The sequence below is a fragment of the Chiroxiphia lanceolata genome, chromosome 3 (assembly GCF_009829145.1).
Source record: "Chiroxiphia lanceolata isolate bChiLan1 chromosome 3, bChiLan1.pri, whole genome shotgun sequence".
Lineage (NCBI taxonomy): Eukaryota > Metazoa > Chordata > Aves > Passeriformes > Pipridae > Chiroxiphia > Chiroxiphia lanceolata.
Window position 1 is genome coordinate 695370 of NC_045639.1, and position 21358 is coordinate 716727.

The 21358-nt window shown below is 58.5% G+C and overlaps 1 protein-coding gene across 2 annotated transcripts; it reads right to left on the reverse strand.

The window, feature by feature from the left end:
* Positions 1 to 6363: 6363 nt before the first annotated feature.
* NKX2-2 (NK2 homeobox 2) lies at positions 6364 to 14290 on the reverse strand. 2 transcript variants are annotated; one of them, XM_032684019.1, is made up of 3 exons: positions 14068 to 14290; positions 7388 to 8138; positions 6364 to 6994 (listed from the first exon to the last, which is right to left on the reverse strand). In XM_032684019.1, exons 2-3 carry the CDS (start codon positions 7641 to 7643, stop codon positions 6435 to 6437), a joined length of 816 nt encoding a protein of 271 aa, XP_032539910.1. In that variant the 5' UTR covers positions 7644 to 8138; positions 14068 to 14290; the 3' UTR covers positions 6364 to 6434. The 2 variants fall into 2 exon arrangements, with proteins under 2 accessions (XP_032539910.1, XP_032539912.1); XM_032684021.1 differs by lacking the exon at positions 14068 to 14290 and adding an exon at positions 14005 to 14067.
* Positions 14291 to 21358: the final 7068 nt, after the last annotated feature.

Genomic DNA, 21358 nt, shown 5'->3' on the forward strand with positions numbered 1-21358 from the left:
TAAATCCTTTTGGTTTGTTTTTTTTTGGGGTTTTTTTTGGGTTTGTTTTTTTTTTTTCCAACTGAATGCTTGTTCTCTGCCCCTGGAGCATCCCAGGTGCTCTGAGCCTGCTGGTCAATCAAGCACTGGGGAGGGGCAGGGGGTGGGGGCAACCTGTGCCAGCCATGGGAGGGAGGGAGGAAGGGGCTGCTGCTTCAGGGGGCTGTGGGGGAGCTGAAGATGGGGGGGGTGTCTCTCCTGTGAACCCCCCTGGGGTGGGCAGCACAAAGAATCCTCTGTGCCACTGGATGGTCTTTGAGGTCCCTTCCAACCCAAACCATTCCATGACTCTCCACGGAAGTATCATTAATTAATGGCACTGTGAAAAATGCAGTAAATTCACCAGCACTGGATGGTGAGTGAAAGTCATATTGATTACTGAATTAAACACAAAATTCGGTGGGGCATCACTTGGTGAGAGATAAGCACAAAGCCTGGGAGGAAAACCAGATCTTTCTGGGGCTGGAAATGGTTTTGTTTGGGTGTTTTGTTTTTGTTTTTGTTTTTGTTTTTTTTTTCCTGGGGAAGAACTGGGGATCCCAATTCTGGGATCCAAAACTGAGTTTGGAAGGTGCTCGTCGTGCTGCAAGCAGAGAATGGCAGTTCTCCAGCTGGGTCCCACGGGCTGTTCTGACACAAAACGTGAGTACTGACATTCTTTTAAAGCTCGTTTTGGGTAACAAGGCAATCACAGAGGGAGGAAAAGCTCAGCTGAGCATCGCTGTGGCTCTGGTGTGGGGGGGACCTGCCAAGGGCAGCCGGAGGCGACCTTTGGCCTTTCCCAAAGCACTCTGGAGCTGGAGCATTCCAAAAAAAGGGCCGTGCTGAGGCACCTACCTGTCGTGCTCAGGTGTCTCGTCCCCTCTGACCACGTGGGGCTATCGGTGTCCCCCCCACCCCGTGCCACCAGCAGCAGGGAGGCGGCTGTCACTGTCACTGTCCCCAGCTGCCAGCACTGGCTTTGGGAGGGGGTGGGAGGAGACGGAGCGCTGGGAGGAAGCAGCGGACGCGCTGCCTCACCACCTCCGGCTCTCTGAAGTTCAATGCCATCCTCTGGCCCGTTTGTTTGCTCTTCTGGTGTGGCCGATCCTGGTAACGGTGTGAAAGAGGTGACCGCTCATCCCCAAACCCCGCCGGGGACAGGAGGTGCGCTGCTTGCCCACCAAATGGGTTCCGAGGGGCTGGGGGGGGCTGTTGGGGGCAGGAGGAGTGGTAGTGCCACCAGGGCGGGCAGTAGGAGTCCCTGTCCCGCAGGAGTCCCTGTCCCGCGGTGCCGTGCCCCACACGAGGCTTGGGGGACAGACATCTCCGCGCCGTGAGCTCGGGGCCGTGTTTCCAAGCAGCGCCTCGGGCCCCGTCGGTGCGGGGCTAAAGCCGCTCCTCCCGCAGCGGGGTGAGGCGGGGGGGGCTGTCCGCCACCCCCCGGCCCGTCCCTCCCGTCCGTGTCACCGGGCGGGTGCGAGGGTGAGCCGAGGGATGGGGGGGATGATTCCCGACGGCGCGTCCCTTATCCAGCAGCGCCGCCGCGCGGCCATCCCGGCGGGAGGGGGGCGATGCCGGGGGTCGGTACCCACCGCCCATCTCCTCGGCTCCCCCGGGGTCCCCCCCCCTCGCCGGTCCCCGGGGGGCGCGGAGGGGCAGCGGAGCCTCCGCCCCGTCCTCCGCCGGGCTGCGCGGGGCTCTGCTGCCTCCCCGCGGGCACGGGGGGGATGGAAAACCCGGCCCTCCGTCGCGGAGCTTCGATGAAGAAAACCAAACCGCAGCCCTCCCTTCAAAGCGAGAAACCCCTCGAGCGGCGCCTTTTCGGGGAGACCGGGGCGGGGACGGGGGTGATGTTCGCGGGGATAACGCGGGGGAGCAACGCGCGGATACCCCGAAATACGGCCCGGGGGTCGCGTCTCGCCGCTCCAGCCCCGTCGCGGGGGGCGGTCCCCCCGTTCCGTCCCCCCACACCCCGCGGCCCTTTCGCCCTCCCCCCCCGGCTCCTTAATAAACACCGCCGAGAATTGCCCTCACAGTCGGTAAATATTGGCTTAGCTTCCCATTGACCGGCTCCTTGAACGGCCCCGAAAAATCCACACCGGTCCGCGGCTAAGCCCAACAGTCAATAGGGGACGAGAGGAAGTTATTGCCGGGCTTAAGGGGCTTCCCGCCCATCACCGGGCTCTCGGGGCGCCCCGGAGTTCCGGCCCTGCACGGGGCGGCGGGAGGAGAAAACCGGGAAAACTGGGGAGGGGGAAAAAGGAAAGGCGGCGGGGCCTGGAGCCCGGGCTGGGCTGAGCTTCTCCATGTGCCCCCAAGCGCCATCTCCGTCCCGACGGGCGGCCCCGGTGGAGGAGAAGGGCCCACCGGGGGTCAGGGGGTTCGCAGGGGGTGTCGGGGGGGACCGATGGACGGACTCCCCCCAGGTGAAGGCTCATCCCTGCGCTGCGGGCCAACCCCTCTGCCCGGGGCGCGGGAAACGCTGAGGGTGGCGGAGCTGGGGGGGATCCTCCTCCCTTTTCTTCTTTTTTGCCCCTTATTTTCTCTTTTCCCCCGTTATCTTTCCTTTTTTCTTCTTCATCTTCTTCTTTCTTTTTTTTGTTTTAATTTTATCTTTTCTTTTTGGAATGCCCCCTTATTTTTCCTTTTCATTTCCGTTTTCCTCTTTTCATTTTCTCTTCATTTTTTTTTCCTTCTTCTCTTTTTCGTTATTCCTTTTTTTCTTTTTTTTTTTTCCCCTCTTCGTCTTTTTTCCCCCCGTTTTCCTTTTTTCTCCTTCCTTTTTCTTTTTTTTTCTTTCTCTTTCCTTTTTCTTCTTTTTCTTTCCTTTTTTTTTTCTTTTCTTTTTCCTTTTTCTTCTTTCTCTTTCCTTTTTCTTTCTTTTCTCTTTCCTTTTTTTCTTTCTCTTTCCTTGTTTTTCTTTTCTTTTTCCTCTTCTTGCTTTTTCCTCTTTCGTCTTTTCTTTTTCCTTTTTCTTTTTCCTTTTTCTTTTTCCTTTTTCTTTTTTCCTTTTTCCCCCCCCCTTTTTTTTAATTTTATTTTATTTTTCTCTCCTTCCCCCCTCCTTCCTTTTTGTTTATTTTTTTTTTTTCTCTCCTTTCAGGTAATTTTTTTCCTTTTGATTTTTTCTTTTCTTTTTTTTTTTTTTTCCTCCCTTTATTCCCCTCCTTTTTTTCCTTTTTAATTTCACCCTCCCTCTCTCTTCCTCCCTCCCTCTCCCTCTCTCCCTCCCTCGGCCGGCCCGCCTTGCACAACCAGGAGCTCGGACAAGAAAGGGCCGTTTCTCCGGGGGGCAGCGGGACGTGCCAGCCGGTACGGCCGGGCCGCGCAGGGAGGCGGCAGCTGCAGCCCGGCCCTCCCTCAATGCCGCCTTGTTCTGCCCCGGCCTCCGCGCAGCAGCGCGGCCGCGCAGCGCAGCTCCGCGGGCTCCTGCGGGGGGATGCGCCCGCTGTCGGGGGAAGGGGGGGGGGCCGGGCTAATTTCCTGTGAAATGAGAGAGAAACTTGTCAGCGGGGACCGGGAGAAGAGGAGAGTCTCTGTTGGCCTTCAAAGAGAGGAGAGAGGGAGGGAAGAGAGCGGGATTCTTTCTCCTTGCGCCCCCCCCCCTTTCCTTCTTCTTATTTTTTTTTTTTTTTTTTTTTTTTTTTTTTTTCCAGAATAGATATAGCACGAATTTTTAATTCGCCTCCCTTTCACAGACAACAATGCCGGGTTTGAAAGCTGGGCACAATTTGGGTTTTGTGAGGGGGTCCCCGGCCCAGCTGGCCATATGGGATACAACATGTAGAACATGCCGAACAATGAGCGCGAGTGACAGCCCGAACAAAACGCGGAGGACACTGCTCCCTGACTCCGCGCTCCGCATCAATGCCGTCCCCCTAAAACAGGCGTGGGGGGGAAGGCGAAGGGAGGGGAGGCACAGGGAGGGCGTCCTCCCCCCCCTCCCGTACCGTCTCTCCCGTTTTTCCCCTGCTCCTTTGGCTCCTTTGGCTCCGGCTCGTTAATATGCACGCCTCTAACATGCTCACCTCCCTGCCTCCCCCATTGTGCTGCTCTCTGAAGTCTACTGTATATTGTGCAAAGATAGACTGGCCCGGCAGCATGGGAGATATAAGGCCACGGAGGTTAGGGCCACACAACTGGTTTGATAGACTCAGCAAGAACCCGAGGGGAAAGGGAAGAGAGGAAAAAAAAAAAAAAAAAAAAAGAAGAAGAAAAAAAGTGGGGGGGGGGGGGGAAAAAAAGAAAGAAAAAAAAACCGAGTGGGAAAAAAATATTAAAAATGAAAAAAATGTAAGGAAGAAACAAAATGTGACGCTTTTCCTTCTCTCCGCTCCTGGGCTCGGAGAAGGGAAAACCGGCACTTGTCCGTGTGTCCCCCGCGGGTTCCGGACCCCGGCGGAGCTCCCCCGGGCTGGGGAGCGGCTGCCCCGGGGAAGGGCCGCGGCTGCTCCGCCGGTGCGCGGAGCCTCGGTGGGCTGGGGACGGGAGGCGGGAGAAGGAGGAAGGAGAAAAGAAGGGGAGGAAAAAAAAAAAAAGAGGAAAAGGACAAAAACCCGAGCGCAGCGCGGAGGCTGCTGGGGGGGGGATCCGTGGCCGGCGGAGGCTGCACCGGGGCAGAGAGGGCACGGCGGGGCCGGGGGGGTTGGATGGCCGGGATGTTGCAGGATCGGGAGTGCTGCGAGGCCGGCATGCTGCGGGCCGGGATTTGGCAGGAGCGGGATGCTGCGGGTCGGGATTTGGCAGGAGCGGGATGCTGCGGGTCGGTACCGATCGCCTCTCTGGCGTTGAACTGCCCCGTCCTGGCCGGGCTCAGCCCCGCGGGACGGGGCGGGCGCTGCCCAGGCCCCAGGACTCCGGACAAAAGCTTGTTTGGTTTTGTTTTCGCTTTTTTAAAGCATCTTTGCCAGCCTAAAAGCCGCAGGGGAGGGCGGGGGAAGCCAACGCTCTGCCCCAACCCGCTCCGAGCCGGGGCTGCGCCTGCCCGGTCCCGGTTACATCCCGACCGAGCTGCCCAGCCCCGCCTCGCCTCTCTCCTCTCCCTCCTCCTCCGATTTTTTGGGGGGGTTCTCCCGTTGTTAACCCTTTCCCTCGCCCTGCCTGGGCCGCCGGCGCATCCCCGAGGGCTGACCCCAAAGTTTCCGCGCTCCTTCCCGTTGGCAGGGCCCTCAGCCCGGGGAAGGGTCGCCGAGAGATGCCGGTACCCAAAGCTCAGCAGCACCGGGGGTGGCACTGGCGTGTAGAAAGGCACGATCACTGATAGAAAATGTGAAAATAGAAATTCTTCCCACTCCCATTTTTTCGACAGCGGGCTAAAGCCGACTGACCCCCCCAAAAAGCCGCTCTCCCCAGGAAAAAAAAAACCAAAAAAACCAAAAAAAAAAAAAAAACAAAAAAGAAAGAAAAAGCAGAGAGAAGTTGGGCTGGTGGAGGGGTCTGCGTGGGGCCCTGCTCGGCCGCGTCTCCCGTGGGGGCCCGGCTGGCCCCACGCAGGGCTGAGCCGGGCGATGCAGGGAGGAGGCGGCGGCCGCAACGAGAATTCGAACAAAACCGTTCCGTCGTTGTTATCGTTTCCTTCTCCATAATTTTTTTTTTTTCTTGAAACACAGTTCTTTTTTTAAAAAAAAAATTCCAATCCGTATTAAATCGCGGACAGCCCGGGGCTGCCGCCCAACGAGCCGCTCTCCGGGCGGGGAGGGTTCCGCCGTCCGCGGGTCTTTTTCCTCCGCTCGGGAATAGTTGAGACAAGCCCCAAATGGGAGAAAGCGAACCGACCGCCCCGGCTGCGGCTCGCGGCAGCGACAATCACAACGAGGTGGAAAAATGGCCCCGTCAGTAGTTGTCGGGGCCGCAAATCGTGCTCGGAGGGGAGCGATGAAGCTCCCCGTTCTGGGGTGCCCCGCTCGGCGGCCGCACCCCCGTTCCTCACAAAATCACAGGAGCAGCGGGGGGGTTTTATTCTTTATTTTTTTTTTTAATTCTGACGATCTCCCCCCCCCCTTTCCTCTTTTATTTTAGTTGTAGGTAGACAGGACCACTCTGAATGGCGCAAAAAATTTCTGTAAACAATGACGCACAAAAAACACCTCCCCTCCCTTCCCCCCCGCCTCCCCCCGAAATGAAACCGAGCCGCCCCCCCAAAAAAAAATGGAGAGGAAAAGAAACGGCAGAGGGAAAAAACCCATAATAATAATAATAATAGCAATAATAATAATAATAGCAATAATAATAATAATAATAGCGTTTCCCTCTCCATTCCTTCCCCCGCAGTTTCGATTTTATTTTTGGAGCATCAGTCTGTCTCCTCCTCTCTCTCTCTTTATTATTTTTGTTTTCTCCTCCTTTTTTTTTTTTTTGGGGTGTGTGCGCGTGTGGGGGAAGCGTGTGCGGGTGTGAGCGCTCCCCGGCAGCCTTCACCAAGTCCATTGCTGAGCCTGTACCAAATGGTGTGCTGTGGGGTACTGGGGGTTGCTGGTCGCGCTGTACTGGGCGTTGTATTGCATATGCTGTAGAGACTGGGCGCTATAGGCGGAGAAGGGGATTCCCGTCTGGAAAGTCGCGGCTGCCAAGTCCTGAGCTTTGAGCGTGTGGCAGGGCTTGCCGTCCCTGACTAAGACCGGCACGGCCACCCGCCGCGGGGAGGGAAGAGGAGTCACTTCCATACCTTTCTCGGCCCGGGCCCGCTTCATCTTGTAGCGATGGTTCTGGAACCAGATCTTCACCTGGGTGGGGGTGAGGCGGATCAGGCTGGCCAGGTGCTCCCGCTCGGGCGCCGACAGGTACCGCTGCTGCCGGAACCGCCGCTCCAGCTCGTAGGTCTGCGCCTTGGAGAAGAGCACCCTCCTCTTCCTCTTCTTCCCCGCGTCCCCGCCGCCCACCGCTTCCTTCTCGTTGTCGGGCGACTCGTCGGCCGACGGCTCCGGTGACTTGGCCGAGGGGTCCTGGCCGCCGCCGCCGGCCGCCAGCCCGTGCACTGCGGACAGTCAGCGCCCGGTCAGCGGGGAAAGGGCCGGGGGGGTCCCTCCGCCGCCCCCCCGCATCCCTCCGCCGCCCTCGCATCCCTCCCGCCGCACCCCGCATCCCTCCCGGCCGGGGCGGGGAGGGAGGTACCGGCCGGGGCTCGGCCAGCCGCGGAGACAGGCAAGTCCCCCCCATCCACCCTTCGTCGTCCCCCGACACCCGCCCCGCCGCCGGGGGCAGCTGGAAGCGGCGCTGCCCCGTCCGTCTGGGGGGACACGGAGGAACCGGCCGGGGCGAGCGCCGACCCCCCCCATCCATCCCGCATCCACCCCGCATCCACCCCCCGGCACTCCTCAGGGCCCCCCACGGCCCCCGGTCCCCCGCGGCCCCGTCCCCCGGCACTCACGGGAGTACTGGATGCCCTCGGCGCTCGCCAGCCAGCGCGTGTAGGGATTATCGCTGTTATCATAGAAAGGGCTCTTCAAAGGCAGCGTCGGAACAGTGTCCAAGGGGGTTTGTCCCAAAACTCCCGCTTTCCTGGGCGGCTCGGGCGCCTCGCTCTCTTCCTCGCCGCCCTCCGCCGAGCCGTCCTCATCGTTGGTGTCGGGGAGGTCCAAAATGTCCTTCACCGAGAAGCCCGTCTTTGTGTTGGTCAGAGACATGTTCCGGGCCAAATTTCGGCTGGGAAAGTTGGAGCCGCAGCTCGGCCGAGCCGCCGTGTCACGGGTGGGCACGCACACGCGGAGCGGCGGCAACGACAGCGCGCAGGGACGCGGGGAGGGGGGGGGCCGGCACGCGTGGAGATGGGGGAAAAAAAAATAGAATAATACAGATTTATAGAAAAATAAGCGTAGGGGGTTGTGCGAGAGAAGCAGCCGCAGCGACGGGTCTCTGCGGTGATGGTTGTTCTGCCACGGGGGAAAATTCCGAGAGCGGGAGCAGCAGCTGGCTTCGGGAATAGTTTGTAACTCCAGGGGGAAAGGGGGAAGAGACGCCAAAAAAAAAAAAAAAAAAAAAAAAAGGAAAAAAAAAAGAAAAAAAAAAAAAGATCACTTCTGGATCTTGTTCAGCCGCGCCGAACCCGCGCCTGCCGTTAGAAAATCCCGAGCCATTGCTGGAGCGAGGAGTCCATATAAGGCTGGTCCCCACACATGAACCTGCCGAGAGGAGGGAGAAAAAAAACCTACATTAAACCCAGGAAAGGTTGGCCACGTGTGGGCGGGTCTTGGAAGTCAAGTGGATGAAGACAGTGTTTGCAGATGTGAAATTGCGGGTTTTGGGCGAGCTCCGAGCTTCCACCATTGGTGATGAGTGGTATAACGTGTCAGTTAATTACCGGCGTGGGGAGGGCCCTTCGCGCGGGTGTGTGCGCGTGTGGCAGCGGGAGGGAGGGAGGGAAGGAGGGGGCGACTTCCCTTCTTTTTTTTTTTTTTTTTAAGGACAGTATTTACATACAAAGAGCTTCGCACCAGCCCGACGCTCCGCGCACTCCAAAGTGTGTGTTTTCCACCCATGTTTTCCTCCGAGCGAGGAAAAAAAAAAAAAAAAGAAAAAAAATAATTCCGCGGGGGGTGCCGGGGGCTGTTCCCACACCCACCCACACCCCCCCATCGGCGCAGCCTGCGCGCCCCCGCGGGCAGCGTTTGGGCGCGGGGACGCGCTCCCGGCCCCGCGCGGGACCGAGGCGGCTCAGATGGCAAGAGCCCAACTTATCTAACCCGCCTAGGTCAATATTTTGGTTGGGGCTTAGGGATGAGCGCTGGAAATTAAACAGCGAGTAATTGATTCTAGTTTGCTCCGAAATTAACCGAACTGGCAAAACGCGATCGTCAGGCGCGACCCGCCGAGATCCGGGAGGTGATTATTGGGTGTGTGTGTGTGTGTGTGTGTGTTTATTTGAAGAGGTCTCATTGATTTTGCCTCCTTCTTCCAGGGGAATAAATCCAGCCCGTTTGGATAATTCGATGGGCTGCAGCCCGATGGACTCTCATATATGACTGAATTATTTTTTTTTCTTTTCTGTATTTTTCCTTTCTTTTTCAGGACCTCGGGAAGGAAGGGGGGGGGGCAAAGAAGGGGTTCCTTCCCCAAAGAAATGCCGGCCCCCCAGGTGTCACGCACACACCCCTCTCCGCACTCGGCTCCGTCCCCGCGGAGCCCCGCAGCATCCTCGGCCGCGGGTAGCGGCGGAGGGGCCGTGGGGGCTCCCCCCGCCCGGCGCGGGGTGCAGGATCCCCTCTACCCCTTCCCACAACTTCTCTCTGTCTGCCACCAACTTTTATTTTCGTTTTCTTCCTTCTCTCCTTTCCTGCACCCGCCGAGGAGCCTTGGCCATGCTCACCCTCGCCGGGCACGGCCCGGGCTGCCTTCCTTTTCCCCGTCTCCTTCCTTCCCCTTCCATCCTTTTCCCTTTCCTTTTCCCTTTCTCTTTCCCTTTACCTTTTCCTTTTCCTTTTTCTTTTCCTTTCCTTTTCCCCGTCCCTGTCCCTGCCCCTTCCCCGAACGCCCCGGGACGGGCCTGTGCGCGGGGATGATGGAGATGCGCGGGGTGGGCGCGGGGGGGATTTCTATAATCTGGGAATTTCCCCTCGTTACTGGGAGAGAAAAGTTGCCCGAGCTTCTCTTCCAGGGGGAAGGAGCCTTAACGCTGCCGGCCGCGGTGGGAAGACGTTCTCTCTCTCAGTCATCCTCCTCTGCGCCCATCAATGGATTCGCACCTTCCCCTCCTCTCTCCTCGCCGCTCCCCCCGTCTTTCCTCCCCCAGCCCCCAGCCTGCCTCCCATAAAGTATGTGATGTGGCTGACAATGCCCAGGGATTTCCCCCCCCCCTTTTTTTTTTTTTTTAAGCGAGCCCCTGCGCGCATCCTGGGTGGTCGGCCCCGCGCAAACACAAATACAACCCGACGGCTAAGCTGGGGACAATGTCCGCAATGTAGACAAATGTCCGGCTCCTGTTGGAACCCTTTGTCTCGGCGCAGTTTTTGCATTTATTTCAGTGGCGAAATAATACGTGATTGACGCCCTCTTTCAGCGCGCCCTAACTGTTGGGAATAAATCTGAGGTTGTTCCTAGTTGTCATGGTATTCAACCGCACTCAATGGCTATCTCTTCATCCATTGCGGAGTCCTCCTCGATATCGAGGGAACCCCCTTCGGGCGAGCCACCCCCCCCCGCCCCGCTTCCTTCCCCTTCCCCTCGCACCGGGCGAATACAGCGAACTCCCAGCAAATCTTGGGGTTACCGAAGGATTTATTCGGGCCCCCGGAGCGGGGAGGGAGGCTCGACTGGGATAGGATGGGGTTTAATTCCACCGAGAGGAAAAAAGAGCAGGGATAACAGTGACGATCGCGACAGCGGCGGGACGGAGAACCCCGACAGAAGTCAAGCGCGGGGAGGGACGGGCAGATCATCCCCGGGGCGGCGCGGGCCAGGCTTTAAATAATGATAGTGATAATATTAATAACGATAATAGCGATTAAAAACTCCCCATCCGAACCCGGACAGGCGCTGGCGGAGGGTCCCGCAGAGCCCGAGGGCGGCGGGAGATACCCACCGGAGGAGAGGTCGGACACAGCCCCGGGGGTCACGGCCCCCCCTCATCCCCACGCGCGGACATCTCTGCGCACCCAGGGAGAGTCCCGGGGCACCGTGACGTCACCGGCGGGGGGCTGACGTAACAGCCCTTTGACGTCAGGGAGGGGTCGCAGCCCCCGCGACCCCCGCACCCACAGCCGCGCTGCGTGGGGGGAAAACCCGACGGCGGCCCGGCGGCTGTCGCGATAGAGCCGGGGGAGCGTCCCCCGCCTCCCTCCGTGCCTTCTCCCCCCCGCGGTCACCCCGCGCCCGCCCGTCCGCTCCCACGCGTGGGGGGGACGCTCCAGCGCCGGGGAGAGCGGGGGCAGGGCAGGGCTGGCTCGGGGAGGTCCGGGGGTGCCCTCCCGACCCTCTCCCGAGGGGGTCACCCCGGCCAGGCCGGTGGCACCAGCCCACGGGAGGCCGCGGTGCGGGAGCACGGGCTGAGCGTTGGCTCTCGGGGACGAGCGGCTCTGCCCACGGGGGTTGTTCCCCTGCCTGCGCTCCCGGGCCGCTCCAACACCCGCTGCGTGGGGAGAGGCCTCCCCGCCCCACGGGCGGCGCGCGTGGGGTCAGCGGCGTTAACGCGTATTTTTGTACTTTTTAGAAGAGGGGAAGCGACCCCCGGTGCGGACGCGAGAGGGACAGAGGCCTCCCGGGCCGCTCCCCGTGCCCAGGACACGCGTGGGCTCGGCCACCGCGGACCCGCAGGGAGCGCAGGCGAGCCGGGTGGTAGAAGGCGACCGAGCGGGTCTCGCCACGCCACGAGAGGCCCGTGGGTTGTGTTTTTAAGCGGTTTCGCCGCGTTTCTACTCCCGGCCTCGGCCTGAGGGTCCCGCTCCTCGCACGGCGCCGGGGCTCCCCCTCTGCTTTTAGCCACCGACGCCCCAACTCCATTTCCTCCCCTGCAGAGCGACATCCTACACATGTATTATATATAATACAACATAATATGTAGCATTGTAAAATATAATAACATATAATCTATATACGAACGAAGGAAAGGGTGTTTGGCGGGAGCCTGCCGCTCTCCCTCCCCTCCCTGCCCGCACCGACCCCGCGCCGCAGCTCCGGCAGCAGCCGAGAAGTGGATCAATTTATTGTTTGACGAGCCCAAAGGTGCGAGATATTGTTTTTCCTTCCCTCCAGCCCACAAACAAACAAACCGAACGGGGCTGCACCTTGCCGCTCGGCCCGGATTAGCGGAGCCCACACAAAGCCTTTGTTAGGGGACAGGTTGATTTTTATCTCTTAGCGTGAGATCCACTTGGAATGAATAGGGAAAGGGAAGAGCAGCCCACGTCCCGATAATTGTTCTGAGCAGCTTCACCTCGGGAGCACCCCTGTAAGTAACACCCTCTTTGTTTTAAAGTGTGGCGGGGGGAAAGGAGAGCCGCGACATTAGAGGGGACAGCTTTTCTCGGCGACAAAAAAAAGCAAAGTAAAAATTAAAAAAGCAGAGTAAAACGACTACTGCTCAATAACCCACACACACCCCCCCGCCCCCGAGAGCTCCTCTCGGAGGGGTTTAAATCGCATTTTCCAGCGCTGAAGCGGAGATGCTGCTGCTCGGCGGCGGCCCCGGCTCGGAGGGGACCGGCCACGCCAGGCCGTGGGAAAGGCGGCGGGCACGGAGCCCACGCCACGGGAATGCCTTCCACACCGGCAGCACGGCCGGGGACGGAGGGAGCGCAAAACAATCGTAATTCCCAAAATCAAGGGGGAACCAGAGCCCCCTGAATCCTCCGGCGCTTTCAGGAACTTAATTGTAACGGAGTTTCTGCGGGGCGAAATTCCCGTCTCTTTTCCTGGCTGGAAAAATGGCATTAACAAAGGTGTTAAGGACGTTTTTGGGGGGGAAAGGGGAAAAAAAAAAAAAGGAAAAAAGGGGGGGAAAAAGGGTGGAAGATCCCCCCGCACGCAGAAAGGGAGCAGCATCAGCCTTCCCTGTGGAAGCTGCAGGGAAAGTCCCCGCCGCCCCCCAAAATCCCGGCGCTGGCCTGCCTTTCTCCAGCAGACAATTAATTCTTCTCCAGGACATAGGAATCTAAATGAGCTTCCCTATTCTCACGATTATTCTATCTCCTTCCCCCCGAAGCTTCAAAGGCGGAGAAATCCTTCCAATTCACCGATATTCCTTATAAATCTGCAGATCTGGATCTGCCCCGCAGCCAACCTCCCGAGGTGGCGAATTGTCATAGAAATTGGGATTTTTCCCCCCCGCTCCCTGGGGGCTGGCGGGGTTATGGCAGAGCCGGAGGGCACATGTTAGGGCTTTGATAAATGCACTTTAATGAGATTTTGGAAATTATTGCCCATAGTGATGGAGGCAGTGGGGTACGGCCGTGCGGGTGGGCACAAAGCCGGGAGCCCGCAGCCCCCGACCCACATATTTGTCTTATTTAATTCCCCCTCTTCGTCCCGGGGGAAGCTGTAAGCCCGGCCCGGGGCTCCCTTCCCCTTCTAGTCTATTATAAACCGGTTTATTTGCCGGACAAACGGGGGGTCCCCCCCCTTCGAAGCCCCCCGGCTCTGTCCGCCCCCGTCTCTAATGATTAAACGTGTCCCAACGAGATTAAGCTTTGTCAGAAATGGAGTTTTTCTCCTCGGGAAGGAAATCCCGACCCGTTCGCCCGCGGGCGACGGGAGCGCGGGGGATTTACTCTCTTATCTGGATTCACTTCCCGCACCCGCAAGCCCCACACGGCGGGCTCAGCGCCCAGGTAGCGGTGGGTGCGTGTCGCGAGTGGGGGGGCGCGGACCCGCGGGAAGGGCCCGGGGAAGACTCCGATGCCCGCACGCCTTGAGCAGCGTGGGGGGTGTCAGGGTCCGGCTGTCAGGGTCCGGCTGTCAGGGTCCACCCGCGGGGGCTCCACGGCTCCACTCAGACAGTCGGGGCCGAGTCAGGAGCACACGCGTGGCGCGGGCGGAGAAGGGAAGGGGGTGAAGGAGGAGGGGGCAGCACCGGGGTCGGGTCCATTCCCGGTCATTCCCGGTCCTCTGGCGTACTCTGCCGTCGCAGCCGAGAAGTGTCCCGCCGCCGGGGCAAGGGGGGAAGCGCCCCGGGCTCCCCCTCCCCGCGCCGACCCCCGGCCCCGCGCCCACCCGTGGCCGTGCCCGTGGCCGTGTCGGAGTCGCGCCGTCGGGGCCGGGGGACGCGACCCCTCAGCGCTCGGCGTCACCTTCTACCTGCGCGGCCGGTGCCCCGCGGAGCCCCCCGCAAAGCCCCTTCCCACCTGCTACTCCCGATCCCCGGGGTGATCCCTCTTCCCCCGGCGGCCCCGGGGCTCACCTGGCCGGGGTCTCCAGGCTGGGGGTCCCCCCTCTTCCTCCCGGGGCTCACCTGGCCGGGGGTCCCCACACGGCGGGGTGCCCCCGTTCCCACCCGAGGTTCACCTGGCCGGGGGTCCCCAGAGGGTGGTGTCCCCCCGCTGTGCTCTCGGGGCTTACCTGGGCAGGGGTCCCTACGCGGGAGGGTGTCCCCGTCGCCCCCCGTTCTCCCCCGAAGCTCACCTGGGTGGGGGTCCCGAGGCGGGGGGGGTGTCCCTAGGCGGGGGGGTTCCGGCGGCGGCCCCCCGCCTCCCGCATTGTCTCCGTCGTGTGCCGGGGCCGCTCCTTCTCCCTCCGGCCTCACATCCCCCGCGCTGTTTGCTCCCCTCCCCGGCGGCTGGCGCGGGGCGGAACACCGGCCATATGCTCCGCGGCCATAAATTGGGAATAAGCGCAAACACGCCGGTTCCTGGGTGGCTCTTTTAAGGCTGAGCCGGCCCCTCTCTCCCCCCGGGGGGCAGAGCCCTCCCCTCGGCCCCCCTTCCCCAAAGGAGCCGCTGTCTGCGGCGCGGGGGCTCCGGGCCCCCCCGGGCTGCCCCTCGCCCACCGCCCCGCTCCTTCGCACCCCCCGCCCGGGCCGGCGCGGCCGCTCGGCAGCCCACTCGCCCTGCGCGAATCGCTCGGTAGCCAAGGCGCTGTAAGCCCAAACAGCCAGATGTGGCACGTTATTTATGTGTGAAAGCTCGTTTACATTAGATATGCTGATCCGAGCGCTGATAGCGGGGGTTTGCGGGAGATTAGAGCTGCGCTGCCGGAGCCGGCTCCAGCTGCAGCCCCCTCCCCTGTCCCTCCTTGGTCCTTTTCGGTTTTTAACGTCATTTTTAATTTTTATTTTTTTTTTATTTAAGGAAGACGAAGAAAAGGTGATGGAGCAGGGGACGAAGAATGGTGCTGTCTTTCCCTGAAGCCAGGGATGAAGAGTGGTCATAGACTCCTGGAATATCCTGACTGGGAAGGGACTCCCGAGGATCGTCAAGTCCAGCTCCTGTCTCTGCACAGGACAACCCCCAGAAATCACCCCCTGTGCCTGAGAGCATTGTCCAAACACCTCCTGAGCTCGGTGCTGTGGCCACTTCCTGGCACCACCCGGTTGCAAGAGGCTCCTGCCAAAGGTACAACCCCACTGTCATTACAGGGTATGGAGAGGTTCCAGCTGGCCAGAAGGGCTTCCTGGGCATCCCAGCCTGGTAGCCCATCTCCCTCCCGAGGAGTTTTGTGGAGCCCTTTCCCTTGTCTCTCCAGGATGATGCACAAAGTCTTGTTGGTGCCAGTGGGAAGGTGTCAGGGGCCCTTCTCCATCCCACCTCACCTGGACCCTCTGCACCACCTGCCCTGCTTCTGGACAGACCTTGGACTCCTGTGTGAAAGTCCCAGGGCCCAGGACAGATATCTCCTAGTGCAATACCCTGGTCACAGGCAGCTCGAGCAGAGCTGCCCACAGATAAAGTGATTGATCCTCGCACCGATCAATAAAGATCTTGTTCCGAGCAATTAATAACTTCACCAAGCTTGTTTTGCTTGGATAAGGAAGTGTCCAGATTGCTGAATGAGGCGGTGAAATTGTGGGAATAAATAATCCCGTTGCCCACGTCAAAACACAAATTAAACAGTTTGTATTTACACACGTGTTTGTTTATGTAAATAACCTTTACTTACATATCTGGGAGGTCTGTGCTCCCACAACCAGAAATCCAGTGTGCATGTCCAGGATGCCTCACTCTACCCCCAGTTCCTATTTTATTAATGAACCAAATTTTATGGGTTATTTATTTTTTGAGGAGGTTTTGGCACACGTGTGCCACCATCCCCTGGAACTGCTGAAAAAAACCCACCAGGCCAGGGAGTGAGGAAAGCAGATGATGCGGCCTTGGTTCACGCAGGCTTGGGAATTGAGTCCCAAACCATCCCGTGTGGAATCTCTTGGAGGCGTTGGTGTGCAAGGTGGGCGGCCTGGCCCCCAGTTTGGGGGGGTTGGGATGGGCTCCACCTCGTTACAGGGTGGTTATTTCCCAGTGTCTGCAGTCACAGCCTCGACTTCCCTCGTGCAGAGTCCGCTGGCACCTCTTTGTGTCCCAGGCTCGGGAGGGCACTGGGAGCTCTGGGCTTGGAATGCTCAGGTAGGACAAAACAAACCAGAGGTTCCCTGGCTGAAGGGATGTATTTCCACTTTTCCTACACAGCCCTTTCACTAAAGCGACGGAATTCAGAGTGACCAGAAGGACCTTCTGCCCTGGAGAGGAGGAGAGCTCGGAAAGGTGGCACTGGGACGTGTCAGGGTTTGGGAAGGGCAGGAACTGTGAAGTCTGGACTGAGCGGTTCCTTGTTCCAGTCTGGTTTCCAGAATGACACCCAGTCCACCACCTCAGTCCCCCGGGAATCTGATGGGCGCTGCTGGAGGAGATGGGATGAGGGGACGGTGGGGCACATCCACCCCCCACTTCATACCCCCCCCTACAGCCTGTGTGGGGTGACGGGTGTGTTTGAGGAGCTGGGGGACCTTTGCTGCCACAGAACCTGGCGTGTGCACACCTGGGGTGACAGATGGCCCTGGGCTGTCCCCGGGCTGAGCACACAGCACAATCTGCTGCAGCAACGCCCGCTCGGGACGGGGCTCACTCCTGCGCCTGTTCCCAGCAGCTGGAACAGGGAAAGGAGGGATGAAACCTCCATAGAGGGAGATGTGCATCGCCCCTTTCAGCCAGGTTTCATTTGGGAGCTGGCATCTGCCCCTCGTTTTTAAAATACATGATTTAATTTCATTTTATTTAATTTTTTTCTCCCTTTTCCTGGGATTGCAGTGCAGAGGAACGGGAGCAGGTGTTGGTGGGAGCTGGTGGGGCACAGAGGCTGGTGCTGGGGGCTGATGGGACACAGCAGCCCCAGGCCACGATGCCAGTGCTTGGACACTGTCCCTTGCCCAAGGGAGGCTGCCTGGGCTGGTGGGGAGCCGAGGGACTCTGTGACAGCAAAGCTTTGGGGACACCCCGGGGATACCACGGGCTTGTCCTGCTCTCACCTGCCTGCCACAGCAGGAGACATTTCCTGGTGTTTCCGAGTGATGGCCCATGTTCCTGAGGAAGCAAGGGGAGAGGGAGGGATGCCCCAGTGACACCAGGAGCATTCCCACTCGGACTGATTTTCTTCTCCCCTCTCGCCCATCCACCTCCCCGTCTCCACAGCTGACCTTGGTCCTTCTGCGTGCACCCAACCCATTTGGCGTCATGATGACTCACAATTCCCCTGGAAGTTCCTCTGGATGAATTTAGCTCTCAGCACCCTGCCACGAAAAGCAGGTCCCCTCCATCTGCTCCAGCTCACCCGTCTCCACTCACAACCGCAGCCGACGAGCTTTGCCCAGGACAGTTCATCCGACTTTCCTAATCCTGCAGGGGAAAGGGGTTCCCCGGGGCACGTGGGAAGAGCCAGGTCGGTTGAGAAAAAAGGAAACCCGGGGGAAAGCAGGTGACAGTGATGCCGTGGAGCCCACGGGGACGGCGCAGATAAGGAGCACCGGCGGCGTATCGCGGGCGCCACGTCAATCACACGTCCATCTCCCGGCACGCGGGAGCGGCGGGAACGCGGGGCTGGAATCCCTGTCAGCACGGATCAGCCAGGCTGGTGGTGGGAATGTGGCGCTGGAATCACTGTCAGTACGGATCAGCTGGGTTGGTGGTGGGAATGTGGCGCTGGAATCATTGTCAGAAGGATCAGCCGGGCTGGTGGTGGGAACGCTGCTGATGCTGGGCTGGTGTCCCTTCCAGGGACCTCCCAGGAGGTGACCAGAGGGGATCTGACCCAGTATCATCCCCAGTGGAGACAGGGATACAGGGATACAGGGGAGGTTTAAGTTGGACACTGGGAAAAGGTTCTTCCCCCAGAGGGTGAGTGGGTGCTGGAACAGGCTCCTCGGGGCAAGGAGTGTTTGGGCAACGCTCTCATGGACGTGGTGGGATTGTTGGGGTGTCCTGTGCAGGGCCAGGAGTTGGACTGGATGATCCTCACTGGTCCCTTCCAGCTCAGCATATCCTGTGATTCCATGATACTCCGGGAGATCAGGGAGCTGAAGCAAAGTGCTGCTTGGCTCATTTTTTGTCTCTTTTCCTCACTTTTCAGCTGGAGTTGCCCATCACTAATGACGTTACCTGGGCTTCCATATGGAAAACCCTGGCGCCAGTGGAAGCCACAGCAATGCCCTGCAGAGGAACCCGGTTGGAGCAGGTCAACCACCATGTGCTCCAAGGCCATTCCTGGGAAAAACCTGGCACACTCAAAAGTGGCAGCGTGGCAGAGAACACTTGTGCAAGCTTGGGCTGGGAGGGGGCTTATTTTCCAGGTTCTTTCACTTCCGTGGGAATGGGATTTAAGCCTGGTGATAGGAAGATCTCTGTCCCCAGTGGAATGGGGCGGTTCTTGCGGGGCCTGTCCTGGTGGGAGGAGGGACAAAGCCCGTTCCCAGGGTCTCTGTGCCTCGAAAGCCAACGCTGACACCTGTACTCTGAGCCTTTCAGCCGGGAAAGGGAAAACGTGGCACAGTGGTGATGAAGGAGAACGGCCATATCTGCTGCTGAGGATGTGGGACATCAGCTGGTGGGGGAGATCTGGACCAGGGACAGGGAGCAGGGGAGTTTGCAAACCAGGGAAGAGGGAGCGAGGGGGCTCCCAGCAGGAGTTTGCACAATCAGGACCACCTGAGGGACCTTCCCTGGGAGCAAACTGGCCCAGGTGTCCCTTGTCACAGACCCCTCCCATATGCCTTCAGGTGCCAAAGGAACCTGCCCACCCCTCCCTCACCCCCTGCCCACCCATTCGCCCCCTCAGAGGCACAAAAGCCCCTGCTTGGGCCTTGCTCCTGCTTTGGTGCCCCGTTTCTCCGTCCCTGGCAGATGCTGAGGGCCCAGGCAGGTGAGCAGAAGGCCGGGGGAAGGTGGTGGGGCCGTTACACATTAACTGTGGCACCGGCTGCTCTTTCCTGCTGTCCCTCCCCAGCCCTCTCCCGGGGACCTTGGTGCGGCAGCTCTGGCTAATGTGTAATCCCAGATACTCTGCTCCTTCCCCCCAGGATGTCCCAGTAGCTAGGCTGGCTCGGGGAGGTGCTGTGTGCTGGGAAGAGTATTTGATGTTCTCTGTCTTTGTGGACACGTGTTTTCCCGGTGCCCCCGGACGCTTCCTCATGGGCACAGAGCGGCCCCGGGGAGCTCCTGCCCCAAAGGCAGCTGCACAGAGGCTCTTTTCCTGCTCAGAAAACATCCTGCAGGGGGGATGTTTCTGGGGGAATGGCAAGCACTGAGCTGCTGGGGTGGATGGAGAGTGCTGTGGAGAGCTTGTGCTGCTCCCCTGGGGTGCTGTGTGGCCATTGTCACACACTGGCACCAGCAGCTGTTGCTGGTCACGGGCCCTGCCACAGGGGTGGTTAAACACACACGTGGCTTGGTTCTTTTCCTTGGTGTAACTCTGACTTTTGTAGCTGTTGAGATGCCTTTAGTGATTTGCACCTTTTTTTGCCCTACTAAGACTAGAATTTCTGGGTCGTCAAGCCCAGGGAGAAGCAGGAGAAGCCACTGGTTGGCAGTGTGGGCACAGGGGATGAGTGCTGATGTGTTCTTTCCATGTTTGAAAGATGAGCGCATTTTGGCTGGGCTTTTCCCCCTTTTTTTTTAATTAAAGTGAGTATTTATGTTTGATCGTGACTCTCAAGGGTTTGTTTTTTCCTCTTAGCACCACTAAGTAAACTCTTTTGCCTGTGAGATAGTGCTGCACACCCCGTTTATTGCAATAGTAGGTCACATTATGCACTAATCAGGATGCTAAATGCTGTCTCTAATCCAAAGTTTTCCATCAAAGGGAAAGACCTGAGCGAACAGCCGAGTCAAGTAATGAATATCAGGAGGGTTCTGCTCTTCAAAGGCGGGGAAAAGTCGATTCTTTTTTAAGATAAAAGCCTGCTGTTTTAAAAAAATAATTGGAAGTAAACCTGAAAGATTTCCTTATCGCAAAATATAATTCACAGCAACAGCAGTGAATGATTTCCTCCCCCAGGGCAGGTTGGGGGCTCAGAAAGCCCCAATTTGAGCGAGAGGCCGAGCAGAAATTGGCTGGATCTGGGATTTTTTGGGAACGTGGGTGCCTTTAAAATGCCCCTGACCGGGTGTGTGTGGAGGGGCTGGTTTCTGCCTCTGCTGGGTAGGGAGTGGCTTTGGCAAATCTGGCTCCACCCTCAGGGTTTACCAAAATTTGGGATGGCTACTTGCGGGTGTAGAGGGGGAAACTGGGAATTACATCCTGCTTCTACTGCCATGGAGGCAGAGCAGAGCAGCAGGCAGGCCTTCAAAACGAGGAGAGGAACGGGAGGAAAAGACCCACCAGCACTCTGAGCTGCACAAGAGCAGTTCTTGTGGATGCCCATCCCTGGGAGCGCTCAGGGCCTGGTTGGTCTGGTGGAAGGTGTCCCTGCCCATGGCAGGGGGTGGGACTGGGTGAGCTCTAAGGTCCCTTCAAACCCAAACCATTCTGGGATGATTCTATGAGTTCTGCTCCTGTCCTCTCCAAAAATCCCAGCTCTTCCACGGGGTGCAGGTGAGCTGATCGAGTTTCTCACTGGGGGTTTAGCTGAATGCTGAAAATTAGAGGGCTGTGGTGTAGGCAGGGATGTTGCTGGGATATTTCTCATCACACTGAACCAGTTTGGGATTTTTTCCCCTCCCACTCTCAGGTAACACTCAAATGCAGTGGAAGGAAACCAAACGAACTTGGAGTCCCTTTTGTGTTTTGCCTCTGTAATCTCTGGGTTTATTTAAATGTTCTCCTTGCAGTTATTTTCCGAGACTCTCTTTTCATGTTGAACATCTCCTGTTGAATAACTCCTCAGACACTGTAATTTCAGGATCAACACTGATGCTGACAATAGAGAACAAATTACATTGCGAGGCACAGAAAAACGAGCCCACATCCCCAGCTTTATTCTGCTGCTCAGGGAGCGTGTGTGTATCCCTAATCCAAATTAATACAGAGATCAACTTTCACTTGGGCTGCTTTTGCTCGGGTTTTTACAAAAGGCAGAGGCACATGGTCACACTGAATAACTGGCAGCACCGAGGGACTCGTAGCCCGTGGAAAACACGTGATTTTGGGGGTGTAAAGCAGAGGGTGATTCAGGAAGTAGCAAAAAATGGTCGGGGTTCCTGAGGCCCAGGACTGAAAATCAGGCTCTTTGGTTCCCATTCCTTCAGGCTGGAGCTGCTGGTGGCTTCCACTGAACTTGTGAGTGGAGGGATGAGAATCAATGGATGTGGAATGTGGCCTTCCTTGGCTGTAAAGCTGATCCCTGGTCAGGAGTGCTTGGGTGGGGTTCCACCCGCTGTATCTCCAGTGGGGGCATCCTGTGGGATGCAGGTGCTTCTCTGGGGGGTTCTCTGCCCTCCTGGCTGTCACCAAACTTATTAACACGATTATTTTTAAGAATTAATCAAAAAACCTC

Excerpts from the sequence above, each read along its gene's own strand:
- NKX2-2 (XM_032684019.1), bottom strand. The coding sequence starts at position 7,643 with ATGTCTCTGACCAACACAAAGACGGGCTTCTCGGTGAAGGACATTTTG. Across the intron at positions 6,995-7,387 it reads CGAGGGCATCCAGTACTCCC|TGCACGGGCTGGCGGCCGGC; the intron begins GTGAGTGCCGGG and ends GACTGTCCGCAG.